We start from the raw sequence: 14915 nt of genomic DNA, 5'->3' as shown, positions 1-14915 counted from the left end.
ATGCGGATGGGGCCGAATCTCGTATATCCACTGCTATTAAAATCTTTGGCGACTCATGCTATTATTAATTACAGAGCGAATGCGATAAAATTTATCTCCTTTTTACTTAAGTATAAGATATTGCTAAATAAATTCAGTCTGCCAGGTCGTGACGCCTACGATTTAATTTATGCTACGCTTTTCGCATTCTACTCTCCAAGTTCTTCCAAGTTCAAGTACCCTACCTACACTACATTGTCTAACACAGTTCTTATTTTTATTAGAGAACATACAAATTGTATCTTGTTGCTATATAACGGCTCTAGAATAAAAATAGGAATTGTGTTGCACAATGTGGTGTATGGTATTTATTTTAATCTATGAAATATTAACGTACCTGTACGTGAAATAATAACTTAATCTAAGTGTAAAACCGAAGTGAACCCGACTTTATTCCTCACGAGATAGAGAACTTCCTATTCACAATGAGTCTGATTCACTTCTTAATGTGAATTATCTGCCGTTGATTTTCTAAATTTCAGAACATGAAGAAGAAGAAAAGATAGATCTAAGTCAAATTGTTCTTGATGCTTCAACACGAGGCCGAATATAGTCAATGCATTAGGAGATTGCAAAAATTTTAACCAACGACTTCTACAGGTAAAAATGCTGAACAAATAGGAAATACCGGGGTACACATAAATTGAGTTCGACGGATTTGACCTTCCCCAACATAAAACAACAGCTTCGCGTTTAATATTACTGATCTATTCAGCGTACGCTGACGCTAGTCTCTGAACCCGAATAATTGACTTTTCGGCATTTAATCTGCTGTCAAAGTCCACCGCACACGTTCAGAAACTTATGGTGACGCTCTTCCATTATATCCCGATTGTTAGTTAGGAAAATATGTAATAGGTGATGAAATTCGATATTGTATTTTAATGAAAATTGACAAAAGCTTATCTTAACTTATCTTTAATTTAAGCAAAGATTATTTAAAAACGCTGCAAGTGGATGGCTTGCAGCTCTTGCAGTCTTACGTGCTTCGTCAACATATTTAATGCTTTCATTGAATAAAAGATTTAAGGATTTAAAGGATTTGCATGTATTTTTATAAACGTCATGTAAACAGTGAAAAGGTATTTTTGTCATTAAAATTTATATTTACAAGGGAAAATGAACATCAATACAACCGAAAGAATAATTTGAAGTCTTCATCCTTCCTTCTGCATTCTGCCCTTCCATCGTATTCGACATGTGTGTTGTTGTTTTATCTTAAAAACACAAATTAACTGTGTATATGAGCATTTTGCTTCGATGCAATATTATCTTTTTCGTTATGTATGTTTTTATACACAGTTGAGGTTTTTGCTTTACATTCGTTTACACTACGGTTTACATGAAAATCGTATGTATCGCTTGCGGCTTTGGAGATATTGATGAATTTTTCCTGCTTCCACTAACTTAAAAATACAATTCACATATGAACGTAAATTTTTTAAATACATGCACGTATGAGTGTATGAGTACATAAGTCATTAGTCGTTGCGGTTTTAAGCTACGAACGACGTCGTACATTGCCTCTAAGATAATGGTCTGAAGTTCATGCTCGCAAGTTTGTACTGGAAATGACCCAAATCGATCCAAGGACAAGTCCGCAGTGCTATATAAATTGGAAACGTCTCTAGTTCAGAAACAAACTCCAAGATATACAAAGTCAAAAATTTTCAAGCATGTTCCGTATGTGATGTAAAGTACTCCTGCAAAAATAAAAGATCAGCCCTTCCTACCCAATATCGCAGAGTATTGTAATTAATTTTTTTCGTTTTTGTTTCTAAAATTTTTCTCTATTTTAACTAATCGTGACGGGTACAACAGATACGGTCAAAGCCAATGTTCTTACTTGCTTTTACTGCAAAATAAAAAAATGCTTAATTGGATAAAACTTCCTGTCCTTGGCATCATTGTTGGTTCTTTTCATGTACGCACAGCGATGCATGCCGTATAAAGGATATTCTGAGAAGTAGTTGTTAACAGCCCTATGCAAAAATATAATAATGCAGATGAAACCAGAGCGCTTTTCGTTCAATTTGAGACTGCATTTACAAAGTTGGAAAGTGGGAAAAAAAGACCGCGTATAAGATGTTGAAGGCTAATATAGGCCCTCATTTTAATTCCACAGGTAGGCTTATATATCTATATCTGGTGCAGCTAGGCTGTATTTGCATTAAGTTATTTGTGGGATTGGGAATAAAACTAATGAAGGTAACTGACAATAGATGGAATGAAACACGAAGAGACAGCTTATCCAGCTATCCGTCCATCATTAGTCGGTCTTGTCAGTTTTATTGAGTGTACTTTCGTACATACCTTTATAAAGTTAGAAGCGGGTCTCATAAGAATACACAGCAAAATAAATTTTACTCTCAAAAAGACAAAATTATAATAACAAAACAAAAGCATGTATACAACATACATACAAAGAATTCAAATTTTGTTTATTTCCGTTGTTGTAGCTCCTACAGTCGTCGTATGACGTCTGCCTTTCGTGTTCGAGTAAGGGAGACCTTTCATGTGATAGGTATTGAGTAAAATGGTCCTAACCGTTTGCATCCCCACGTTGGCCACGCGTGGCCTAATCAGGACATCATCTGTTTACAAGTAATGTTAATCAAAAAATGTATCATAAATGTAACGATCGCTGTAGTATATTCCCACCCAGCAATGTTCACATTTCCTAGGCGAATTTTAAAACGTAGAATCGCAAGCTAGGATGCTGAATAAACGCAATAGCATTTTCAGTGGAACAACTCGTACAGCGAAAAATAGTGTTTGCACATGAAGAAGCCGTAGTTAAGCCACATCAGTTATGCGCTTTTCGCTCTCTCTTGCATTTTTACTTGCATCTTATTTTTGTTTTGTCTTGTTTTATTTGCACGCATAAATTGTTGTTGAGCCAGTTGTTAATATACCGAAGAGTATTGGGATCAGAAATAACACAAAAAAAAATAGTGAAAAATATCGTTTGTCTACGGTACTCTACTTCCTCTCGTTTTAAGAAGGAAAAAAAGGAAAACCGCACCCTTTTCCCGGTTTCTTTTCTATGATTTTTTGAACATCAAATCGATAAGCAAAGGTTTTGTTACACAATCAGGTGACCAGATACACTTAATTACGTGTTAGCTTTTCTATATTTGTTCCTTAATATTTTCTCCTCCTTTTTGTAAAAAAGAGAAAGTTAAGAAGAGATGCAGTTTATTGGTAAAGAAAGAAAGGATGCCAGTATTTTAAATCGCTTGAAAAAAAAGGAAAGTGACAAATGTAAAAGGAGGGCTACACACGCTGTCATTTGGTCTCTGTTCACAAAATTTCTGGTTACCTCATGTACAACCTACGGCGCAAAGTAACGGAAGCAAAAATTGAAATGCCATTCGATATCAAAGCAAGACAAGAGAAGGGTTTTGTATAGAAAACATTGGCGTACAACCAAACGAAAAGTATTAAATGAAATGCAAAAATTTCATGGAAATTCTAATTGGAAAAACGTGGGGAAATCAACATCAATTTCAAGTTTGATTTCACAAACAGGGAAGATGTCACCCTGACCTAAGCAAAGTAAAAAGCAAACTACGCGCAATCAATTAGCAACCTGTCAAGCGAACATGGCGTATCGTCAGTTTAGCCAAATACAAGCAATGTTCCATTAATTTCTAGTTTTTATTCATTTCAATTTGTTGCTGAAGAATTTACGCGTTTTTCTGCGTTATCGGTTATGCGCTCTTTTAAAAGGAAAGAATAAAGCGTGCAAAGCGCAAAATTATTTGTGATATTTAAATGACAGAGCCATTGAAGCTTCCTCTTATTTGAATTGCAAAATGTCAACGTAAATTGAAGGCTGAAACTGAGTATCTTGCTAGAATAGAAAAGGACGGTTACGTCGCTTTATGAAGAATTTATTAGAATAACAAATAGAGACACTCTCCAGAAAAGGGTTACATATATGTGCTGAACTAATTACAACACAACAAGACTTTATTCCGCCTTGCGCTGGTGGATATTAGTTGCCAATTATTCACTTGCAATGCTACACGTCTCCTTTATGAAATTTCCTCGTCATACGTAATGAATTTAGCTTTGTTTTTGTCTTTTTTTTTTTTTTTTTTTTTTGGAGAAAATAAATGCTGTGCGTAGCAAACAAGTCATTCATTAATCATTTTGAAAAAGTAGTCAGAAAAGCCAACGTGCAGGCAATAAATTCGTTTTTCTTTTCTTTGGCATTTGGTCATAAGCTCCAGCACATTTTGACTCGTAGCAGAAGAAGAAGGAGAGAGATAAAATACTACGCAAATATAGAACATGAGTGCGGGTCTGCGAATTACGTATGTGTCCTTCTCTAGCAATGGTTATTAAGAAAAATTATAAATGGCATGCTATCAGAAAGACATGATAAGCATGTGCATCTCAACATCTGCTTATGACAGTGTCAAGTGAAGCAAGAAAGGACATCCAAGCAAGCCCACAGGTGCCGTACACTTGAAAATGGCGAACCATTGAATTTCACTCCTTTTGAAAACTGAGTACATTTTTTGAAATTCATCGTCCTATTGCTTTCTTACTTTCTTGCAATAGAAAAGAAAGAGATCAAAGGGAAAACTGGTTTTTTAATTTCAAATATTCTCTCTAAAGAGAAGTGAATCTACTTTGCTTACGTAACTTTGCATTTCGTTCTAGAAACATAAGCATGCTTTCATAACACGAAAGAGATATCAAATTTATTAACTTTCAGTCCGACAGAAATTTTAAGCCTTCAAATGAAATCAAAAGAGAAGAGAGCTGCAAGCAAAATTTCCACATTCATAGCTTGGCGGGAAAGTTCTGTCTTATATTACTACCTGTAGGTAATTTTATTTGACAGGTCAAGGCATACCGACAAAGCGCGTCATATGGAGTCTTATTAGTTGGCGTATCTCACGAAGGATACAAGAGGATTAATTTCAATGCTCTTCATTCTTTAGTTGCTTCTTGCAAAGTGAACAAGATGGCAGCGGGTAAAGTGAATTGTATTCGGTATGAACTTCGGAATGGAAGCAACCCGTCGTTTGCTTGTAAAATCTTATGAGATGCATTACAAAGTGAAATTGTAAATGTTCGGACAGGCGAGAGATGGTTTGCCAAATTTCACCCCGGAGTTGCAATGTCAAAGAGGATCGCCCATCTGAGCTATAATAACAATTTATGGCCCGTCATGATCGACTGCTGCGGAGCAAGTCAAAGTTCTTCAAATTCTAATGTTTAGTTTAAAATGTGATATAGAACTCTGCTGCCTACAAAAGATAAAATAAGCTATGGCGACCAAAGGTTTGATTCTTTGTGTGTACTTAACATGTAGATACGTAACCATATCATTCTAGCGTTTATCCCTCTGCATATATTCTTTAACAAGGTCTCCTTGCGATCAAGACATTTTAGCATTTATGCGATGCCACATTTAAAGTAACTGGAACAAAATCGGTTTTCGCGATCGATAGAAGATCAAGTTATAACCACTTGATGTCACACGATTAACATGCTATCTAAGGTTTTTGCAATATTTTGGCACAACTACCGCTATACCTAGAACTTAAGTTTGCAAAAAGTTCTCTGAATAAGCGATCGGCCATAGTTGGCGAGTTAAACGCTTTTGTCATTGCACCCAAAGTCTGGCGTTCGTAACGGGGTATATTTCGATAGTAAAACAAGCACAAGCGATAAAATGTAGCTTGTCTTTGCACAAAACATATGGACACAACTTCTGTGGTCAATTTACCGATTTTCAAGTGTGTGAGAAAAACTTTATTGCGAAATATACACCGTTCGCGTGGTAGGAAAAAGAAACCAGCATAGCATGCGTGGTGCGTGACGCTTTTTATTTTCCCAAAACCGTTAAAATAGCCGTAAAGCACTGTTCTATGTTTTGAAGAATTACCGTACGCGAACGCCTATGGTAGGCGTACAAATATGTCGGTAGCAATTGTATCCATACAACTATCAAAAACGAATATAAAAATTTCATCGAGGACGAAGCTTCCGGTAGCAATCTCACAGAATTGATGAGTTTTTGGAAATCACTTAACTAATAGTAAGTTATACTATATTCTTTTTCTTTATGCAGAAGATGTTTATGATGGGGAACTTGTTTGGTCAATAGCTGAACACGGTTTTATGTTATTGGCATTTTTCTTTGGTTATATTTTTATAGATTTTAGTAGAGTATATACTGCGCAATTTAATTTCATTTCGGTAATATATTCCCTTTGAAATATTGACTACAAAATTAGGTGATTTTCGATTTTCGGGCTACAGTATGTTCATCAATTCATTGTTGAATGTCTTCTTTGTGTAAATGCTGTACGTTTTGCCAGTGCCTAGCGCTCATACATTGCTTGGAAAATGTACTCCACCAAATAAAAAATCACGCATGGGAACCACGGTTTGTCACTATGACTTTGTTGCGTCTACTAGCTTAATATGATTTCGAGGCAGATTGGCCTTCAATAAAGTAACACATAATAAAACTCTGAGAGCTAGAAACTGAAGAATATTTGAACTAAGCCTTGTTATATGTGGTGGCCCAAGAAGTTTAAATGGTTTTGAAAGGATTTTTTGAGTCACTTTCCTTCCTTACAAGTTATGCTTTCAACTTATTTTTCAGTTATGTTTTGCACAAATGAGTATTCTTGATGATGAGCTGCCAAACCGTTTTATTAACAACGTATTGTGTTAACCCATCGCAAATATCAAACATTTACTTAATAACACTTGCTACATATGCCAACATGAAGCCAATTGTACAATTGTCTCGCTGGGGTTGTAAAAGCGATAATCAGGCTAACAAAATTCTAGGTTATGCTCTGCTATTCCCTACCGCCACAGCCAATACTTTCAAACATGATTATAGCATTACCCTCGATGCTAATGAATATTGAAACGAGGAAAATTTGCTACGTTTACATTGCGAAAGCAAATGAATTGTGTGCAAGTGTAAAGGTAGGTATCTATAAAATAACAATACTACAATTTGAAATGTCGTAAGGATTAAAAAGAAAAAATGCGCGCAAAAGAATGGTAGTGCAAAGTATTTCCTGTTATCACATCCATCACCGAAAAATGATTTTGTCGACACGTTTGCAACGCTCGGGTGGAAATTTCACTGACCCCAGAAAGTATATATATATATATATTTGATCACCATCAAGTTCTAAATCGATTTAAACATGTTCGTTTGGAAGCTTTTTTATACAGGTCTTAACTAAGAATGGGTCAAATATCTCAAAGATCACGCCTACAATACTACGTACACTAGGAACTCGTCTGTTTTTCAAATGGAACAAAACAATTGATAACGTACAGCAATTTGCACATGTATTATATGGACAATGCCTTCGTACGTGTAAAAAATGGGAAAAGTCGACTACGTTTGTGAAATTGAACATGTCCGTTTATGCATCGGCCCCTTCTTTGTCGCATTTGTGGTACACATACCCCCGTCCGCGAAGAATAATATAGCACCAACAACTTTGCAGAATAATTTGAAAACGATCGAAGCAGGTCAAAGAGCAGGCTAACTGCGCCCACACCTGTTTGCAATCAAACTGAGAACATGTTTGCCTTCGTGTCCTTTACTCGTTGCTCATAAACTACATATAAATTTCCACAAACTGATGTGTCATGATAAAGATCACTGGACGGTGTTCCAAAAGTTATTTACAAGAAGACCGCGTGACGAAGTGACCTCCCTTCGATATTGCCAACCAATCAGTGGTTTCAAACAATTTAATTAGTTTTCCCAATCTTCGTATACATGTCCACACTTGGCCATTCTTGTTTTATCTGTTCTTTTTTGATCGCCACAGTGGTGTTAAGTAACCCAATAGGAATTGAATCCATTTTCTTTCTTATTTACTCGTTTTTATTAGTCAAAGATTGGTGGGTTCTTTTCTTCGGCTAGACCGCGATGGATCGGAGAAAACACATATAGACGAATGCAAGACAGAAAAGGAAACAGACTTCGGAAGAAGTCGTCACTTTGAAGAAGTGAATGCAAATTCGTCTGAGTAACTCCGCGTAGGATGATCGTCTTTGCACACTCTTTCGAGTATACTCCATCCCAGTGTCATATCCTATTTAATACCAAGCATATAAAATGGTCTTACGGTAAAGGCTATCAACCTAGAAGAAAATAACAGCGCAGGGCGGGATGGGGTCAATCTCCACAACTTCTAATTATCTGTAAATGTAATTTAATTCTTTTTAATATGCGAAAATATTAAGTTTACTTGACAAATATTTGACGTCTCTTCTCTTCCCTAACTTTATATAATTTTTAAAGCTCTTATATAGATTTGTTCACTTCAAACATTTGATTTGCACTTAGAAAGTTACACAAAACCATTTGAAAGTTGTTTTACAAGTGCTTCTCCTACACCATAATGTTTCTGAAAATTGTGCAAACCTTCCAATTCCGGGTAAGAAGTTATATTTTTTAGGTAAATTGTTTAAACTTTCCTTAAAAACTGAATAGTTCGTAATCATGTTATTATAGTTTCGAGAAAAAAAAGAAACAAAAAAAGAAAAACAAATTTCTTGTACATGTCAAGGAATACAGCAAAAAAGTAAAGTGCGTCTCTTTAAAAACGCATAGCGACTCGTGCAATAAGTATAGAACCAAAGGACGCAACGAACAAAGACATATTACTTTCGTGTCAGGTATAACCAAGTCTAAGTTTTATGTCGTGACCGCTGTAAAAAGTAAATAACTTTGATCGTTTACGTAGCTTCAGTAGCATTTTTGTCGGTCTAAAACGAAATCAAATATAGTGTCGTAAATGACATCAATGTCAAAGTTGTCTATACCTGAAACTTTGAAAGAACGCCTAACATTGCAAGAAAATTACTCCGTTAGATAGCATAGTTGATTAATGATGGGATTATTTTAACTTGGTTGCACAAGTGTAGGCAATGAGCATTGTACAGATCGGTTCAAAAATGCGTGACATATGATATTGGTATTGCTCGACTAAAAGTTCAAGATTAAAAAACGGCTGTCATCTGCCAGCATACATACGCTGACACCAGACAAGAAACTGAAATAATCTCGAAAGAAACTGAAAATATTTTCATCTGTAACGAGAAATACGGAGGTCGGAGGTATTTATTCAGGATTTCATGGCTAATGGGTTAATACGGCGCAAAGAACTTTAGGATGTCATGACTTGGAGTGTTCGGTTCTGGGCGTTAACTGTGCAGACGTGACAGATTACGTATGCGAGGACGTATCTAGTGTACTTACTTTGTAAACAAAAGACCGTCACCTTTACGCAAACTCTAGTAAAGATTGTGACAAACGTTTTCGTGAAATATATCATAAAACGAAAGGGAATGAAGTTTTTTTAAGGTTTTGCTTAGCACTAAGAACTTCGGGAACAGAAGAAATTCATTTGCATCGTGAATATATGACTTGGTTACACGTGTTTACATGTAATTGCACATATAGCTTACATTGCATCGCTGCAACAAACCTAGTAGAGGGCAAAACTTTCAATTTCGCTCCATACATTTGAACTGACAAGCAAGGCAAGTAATTTTATGTGAACAACAACAAACATACTGTTAACATTTTAAGCAGCGCGTGATACGACGACCTAAAATGCTGTCATTAATTATAAATACTATACATATATAATATTAAATGCTGAAATATAGTTTTAGTACAAACATACTTCGTTTTGGAAAAAGGCTTCGGTTTTATTAGTGCTTATGTAAGCAAATTCTAATCATGTGATTATGCAAGTTATGCCTTGTATTTGTATAATGCTTAGAATTATTGTAAGTACAGCATGCTGACAAATGCGTTCATTCTGTTCACGCTCTACTTGATAAGAATTCATCCTACAAAGAAAAGGAAAGAAGAACAACGAAATTAGGCTCCAGGTAGAAAATATGAAGTGAACGCACAAAATATGAAATAACAGTATTATATAGAGAAAGCCTCAATATGTGCTCAGTGCTAGCGAGTTATAACTACATATGGAATCGAAATGCATTTAAAGTGTTTCATAAATAACTACTCGCGTAGTCTTTGCATTGCCTTAAGCCGCTTTCTTGCAAAAAAAAGTTTTTCAAGCTTCATTGCTAGTCCGCGTTTAAAAAGAAAGAAGAGGAAAATTCTAGAGCCTACGGTAATTTTTACTGATTGCTAACGGGATACATATAAACCATATCTAAATAAGACTAAGTAAAATATAATGAAGAAAACCGTAAGGTGTCTTATTGTCTTTGTCGCGTAAACGACTAAAGGAATTCGATAGACAAGAAGGTCTGCATTAAATCGAAATTAATCACTTTTTTCGCCTATATTGTATAAAGTAAAGAGAAAGAAGAAGAATAAGAAGTGCATAGCAAGTTATATGCCTTTCTATGCATACGAATCCAGAACGTAATGCGCGCGTGACTCCTACATAATTCCTACATAATTAATAGAAAGCGAGAGCAAAAGCAGTAATACGAAAATAGTGACGACATATGCGCTTTTAGATATTCAGACATTAATTAATAAGTGTAAAGTGCTTCTTTTTTTAAGCGCACCTTAGGTAAAATTTGTAAAATCTCTCTAATATATATTTGGAAAACTATCTTACTTCCTTCGGACTTTATGCGTATATGTTGTTTATTTATTTTAGGATATAATGGATCTTTCGCCAGACACGGATGCTGCTGTTAGTCCTATCGGAGCAGATAGCTTACCCAATGAAATATGGCTGCAAGTTTTCGATAATTTATCGCATGGCGACTTATTGCAGATTACTTTAGTATGCAAACGATGGCTTCAACTGGTTAACAGATATAAACTACAACGCGGTTCGAAATTGGTCATTACCAAGCGAAATCTGAAGAAGATTTGCGATGCTCTAGAGTCCACGCAATTTAAATGTAAGAAGGTTGAAGTATCTAACCCATGGAGCGAGTTCAATAGCGTTGAATGCCAATTTTTATCAAGGATTTTCAAATACATAGGATCCGAAGTTGTTCACGTAAAACTGCATCGAGTCTCAACTCTTACAGTGCTGAACAACCTTTTGCCAAAGTTAAGAGAGTTGGATTTGTCAGATAGCTGGCCGGATACACGAGCGATGGTGGATCTGAAAAGCTTTTCACAACTTACGACGTTATTGATTCCCGATTTTTTTACGATACAATCCCAATTATTGGCAAGCCTGACTCAAATGCCGAACGTTCGCTTACAACAATTGAGCATAAGAATTGAGAGCTCCGCTGGTGATTGGTTGGACGTGCTAGCAAAGCATGCAACCTCGTTGCGTTGGCTCAAGCTCGGCACCGTATGGTTAGATGCTTGGGCAAGTGCACGTCTGAAATTTCAACATCGATTGCGAGAAATCTTTAGAACGTTTACACAACTGGAGGTATTGGATATAGGGACTATTTCCACGAGGTACAAAAGGCTTGTTTTAGAAAATATTTGTGAAACAAATCGTCTCAAGAGAATAGTTTTAAGCGACAATAGTGCCGATGCGTTAGAAGTAATTGTACGAAAATGGTCTGGCAGCTTAGAATATTTGGAGATAAAGCGTTATAGGGAAACAGAAAACGATGCCAAACAACTGAACCTCATGAGCGGTAAATTGCGCAGTTTGACAATGTATGACACTAATGGTTTAGCAGATGAACGTCTGCTTTATAGTATAGCCCCAAAAAGCAATGCAAAGTTAACTGAATTAAAATTGTCCCATGCGCAACTAACTAGGGAAAGTTTTTGCCATCTGACTCAACGTCTACCCAACTTGGTCGTACTTGATTTTAGAGAACTTCAGTCAACAATAGCAGACGAAGAAATGATAAACATATTTCGATATCTCACACGTTTGCGGCAACTTTTCCTGCGACCATGCGTCAGCCAGAACGATATTAAATACCTCTGCTCAGAATATAATATTAGCAATTTAAGAAGTCTTCAAACGCTTAGGTCTTGTTTTTGTCCCATCAAGGTTCTCCAAGTCTTAAATTTAACGCATACATTTAATGAATTAACCAAACTTCACTTATATTCTTGTCCACGAATCGAAAAACTTTCTTCTCCAACATTTATAGATATTGACGCACGTTTTCCAGCTCTTCAAAAATTGCGTTTTTACGGCTTGCATTGCCGCAGCAGTAATCAACAATTGCGTAAGATTTGTCCCCGTTTACAGAAAATAGCCACTGACACAATACTGGTAAAAGTATAAGCAAATTAAAAAAAATATGCAAAGTGTTTTCGTTGTATGACAATAAAATAATAAATAATTTTTTGATGAGAAATGCACTAAAAACGGGTGACTTTAATTACAAACAGGACTAGCCTTCGAAAATGATTGGAACTCAAGGACTTGTGTAAATATTTTGACAGCTAAAGACGGTTTGTAAAGCAGCTTGGAACTGGGCCGAGGTATTACGCTATTTGTGCCGGGAAGTACTGCTGCCAACCTGAGGGCTGGAAATCACAGTTATATCAAACTGTACATATCCACCATCATCGCAGGTCATCAAGGGAGCCTTTACTCTAACTGCACAAGAAATTCGTTCTAATAAAAAATTGATTAGTGCTCTATTTCTTTGCCAAAGCAGTCATATTCGTTGGAAGTATTGCAGATTTCAGATTTCAGAATTATGGTTTCTCAAATCTTCGAATACTTTATATATATCTTAAAGAAAAAGTGTCCACACTCGGAATGCATTGATTTTACAAACGAGAAATTATGCAATCATTGTTCTATTTGGCTTAGTACTTAGTGTTGTTAGCTTAAATTTATTCGAGCGGGTTTCGAATACTTGTTTTCGTGTTTTCTATTTCCCTTACACCGCTCGTCACCTAACTTACTTTTTAACACCAGAGCTGCTGACCTTGTGCTCTTAATCGCTCAAGGAGTGTCTTATAAGGGCGTTCTAAAGTCAAATTGACCCACGTGACTTTTCTAGTGTTAATACACATATCGTATGCGCTCTGTTTCCTTTTTATCTTCTTTTCTTTTCTCCATTTATAATCTAAGGCTATTGAACGGCATAGCCTAGTAGTCGTCTTAAATCTTTTATGTTCAGATTAGTATAAGAAGTTTTGTTTTATTATAAGACTAGGATTTCTAAATACGAAACTAAATGCTACCATTACGACCATCTGATAGGATTGAGATTTTTGAAATCAGGTTCATGGTTTTTAAAACCTGCACCGCTTGTGGTACAAGGGTGTATTAAATTTGTACGGATGTGTGCAACGCGAAGAAGGTGCTGAAATAGACCCATTCTTCATCATACCGATCGATTCAAAACCGATTTTTAGAAGCTTCTCCGCCCGTCCTGCTTCCTTGTGCTCTACTTAAAGGCCGTAATTTTTCACATAGTTTTATGAAATTCGGTACACCGACATTTTTTGACCCAAAGACGAACGCTATTGAAAAGGTCCGTATCAGATTTTCGACCACTTTCCATACACAACACCTTTTCGCTAAAAGTCATTGTATGAGTAACTATAGCGTTGTGAGACTATTTATTGGGGACCCTGACCTACTATCTTGTTTTCACTTGTTTTGTTTTGCGTTAGTGCAACGTAAATGTTAATGCGCATATAAGGTGCCTGAATTGTCTGTCTAACTCTATGGTCAGGACCGAAAATGAGAGAAGCACTCGGACTATAGCTAGATAAACGCTTTGTCAACACGATTCTTTAGATATCGATCTTTGAAAAGTTTTTGGATGATGTTAGGGAACTTTTAATCGAAATAAGTTGCCTTGCAACTTCGTAATGCAGGTTCGGATGTGCCTGCACAAAAATTTGATGCTGATGTTATCATATTTTCCGGATGAATCCTCTCAACTAACTTGCTTTTTATTATTTACATTTAATTCACTTGCTGGTTATCATTTGGTTCAGTGTTTTTTAAACGTTTATCAGTCTTCCTTTAATAACGTTTAAAAAGCGATATTTATAGCTTAAGGGTGAGAAAGCTGTATATAACTTTTTCTTTTTCCGGCAAAATGCTTTCGTTCTTTTCTGCTGATTTATGATATTCACATGTTTAAAGTTATTATCATAAATCAAAATAATTCGAAAATAAATTGTTGCGCGACCGTTCAGTTACTAAATCGCTGGCTTAACCTAAGATAAATGTAAAAAGGAAATTACTCAATATCCGATCAATGATTTTGTGTTGTGTGCGCCATTCTTTCCATTTCAGTTTAAGTTATTAAAAGCTTATACATACTCTCGCCTGTACTTGTGCTCAAAAGTAGTTTGAACAATGGGATAACAAGAGTTGATGCCTTTCATACTTAATATTACATTTTTGTATTTTTCATAAAACAAAAACCACGGGAAGGGAAAACACTGTAATCAATATTTAAAAAAAGGTCGAATGCTTAGCAAAAATCCACAAAGAGGTTTTTTAGGCTTTACATAAATAGTGCGGTCGTTTTATGGCGAAAATTATTTTACACTACAACAACAAGTAAGTGAAACAAGCAAGAAAATTTTATTCGCTTGCGAATATTTTATATCCATCACCGTTATCTTATGAAAGATTAAAAAATAGGAAAAATATAAATTTGCATACTCTATAAAATTCGGTGGGCGTGGGTAATTTTTGCGTATTTGTAGAATAATTTTGTGGAAATTTACGTCGCGGACCTGTGTTTTGGGGTTGTTTGAAACTCTTTTGAAAATCTGTAGCCAATATTTTCGTCTTTGCGACCGGGAGCATGCGTACTACAGATACTACACAGTTGGACAGACGGACGGACGGACGCACGGACTAATAGACGAGCAGGTGGATAAGCGAACATACGAACATGGTCAGGGGCATTCCAAATATAAATACTTTATGTGCTCTCTGAAGCTTGCTTCTTCC

At 35.9% G+C, this 14915-nt stretch overlaps 1 protein-coding gene across 1 annotated transcript; it reads left to right on the top strand.

Annotated features, from left to right (window-relative positions):
* Nucleotides 1–10090: 10090 nt before the first annotated feature.
* LOC119633529 lies at nt 10091–12309 on the top strand. The gene is made up of 2 exons (XM_038027130.1): nt 10091–10199; nt 10701–12309. Exon 2 carries the CDS (start codon nt 10707–10709, stop codon nt 12261–12263), a length of 1557 nt encoding a protein of 518 aa, XP_037883058.1. The 5' UTR covers nt 10091–10199; nt 10701–10706; the 3' UTR covers nt 12264–12309.
* Nucleotides 12310–14915: the final 2606 nt, after the last annotated feature.

Source organism: Glossina fuscipes, unplaced genomic scaffold (assembly GCF_014805625.2).
Source record: "Glossina fuscipes isolate IAEA_lab_2018 unplaced genomic scaffold, Yale_Gfus_2 2, whole genome shotgun sequence".
Lineage (NCBI taxonomy): Eukaryota > Metazoa > Arthropoda > Insecta > Diptera > Glossinidae > Glossina > Glossina fuscipes.
Note: the sequence above shows the minus strand (reverse complement) of the source record. Positions and strands in the feature narration are given on the sequence as shown.

What these genes read in the sequence shown, in the direction of transcription:
- LOC119633529 (XM_038027130.1), top strand. Translation starts at nt 10,707, where the DNA reads ATGGATCTTTCGCCAGACACGGATGCTGCTGTTAGTCCTATCGGAGCA.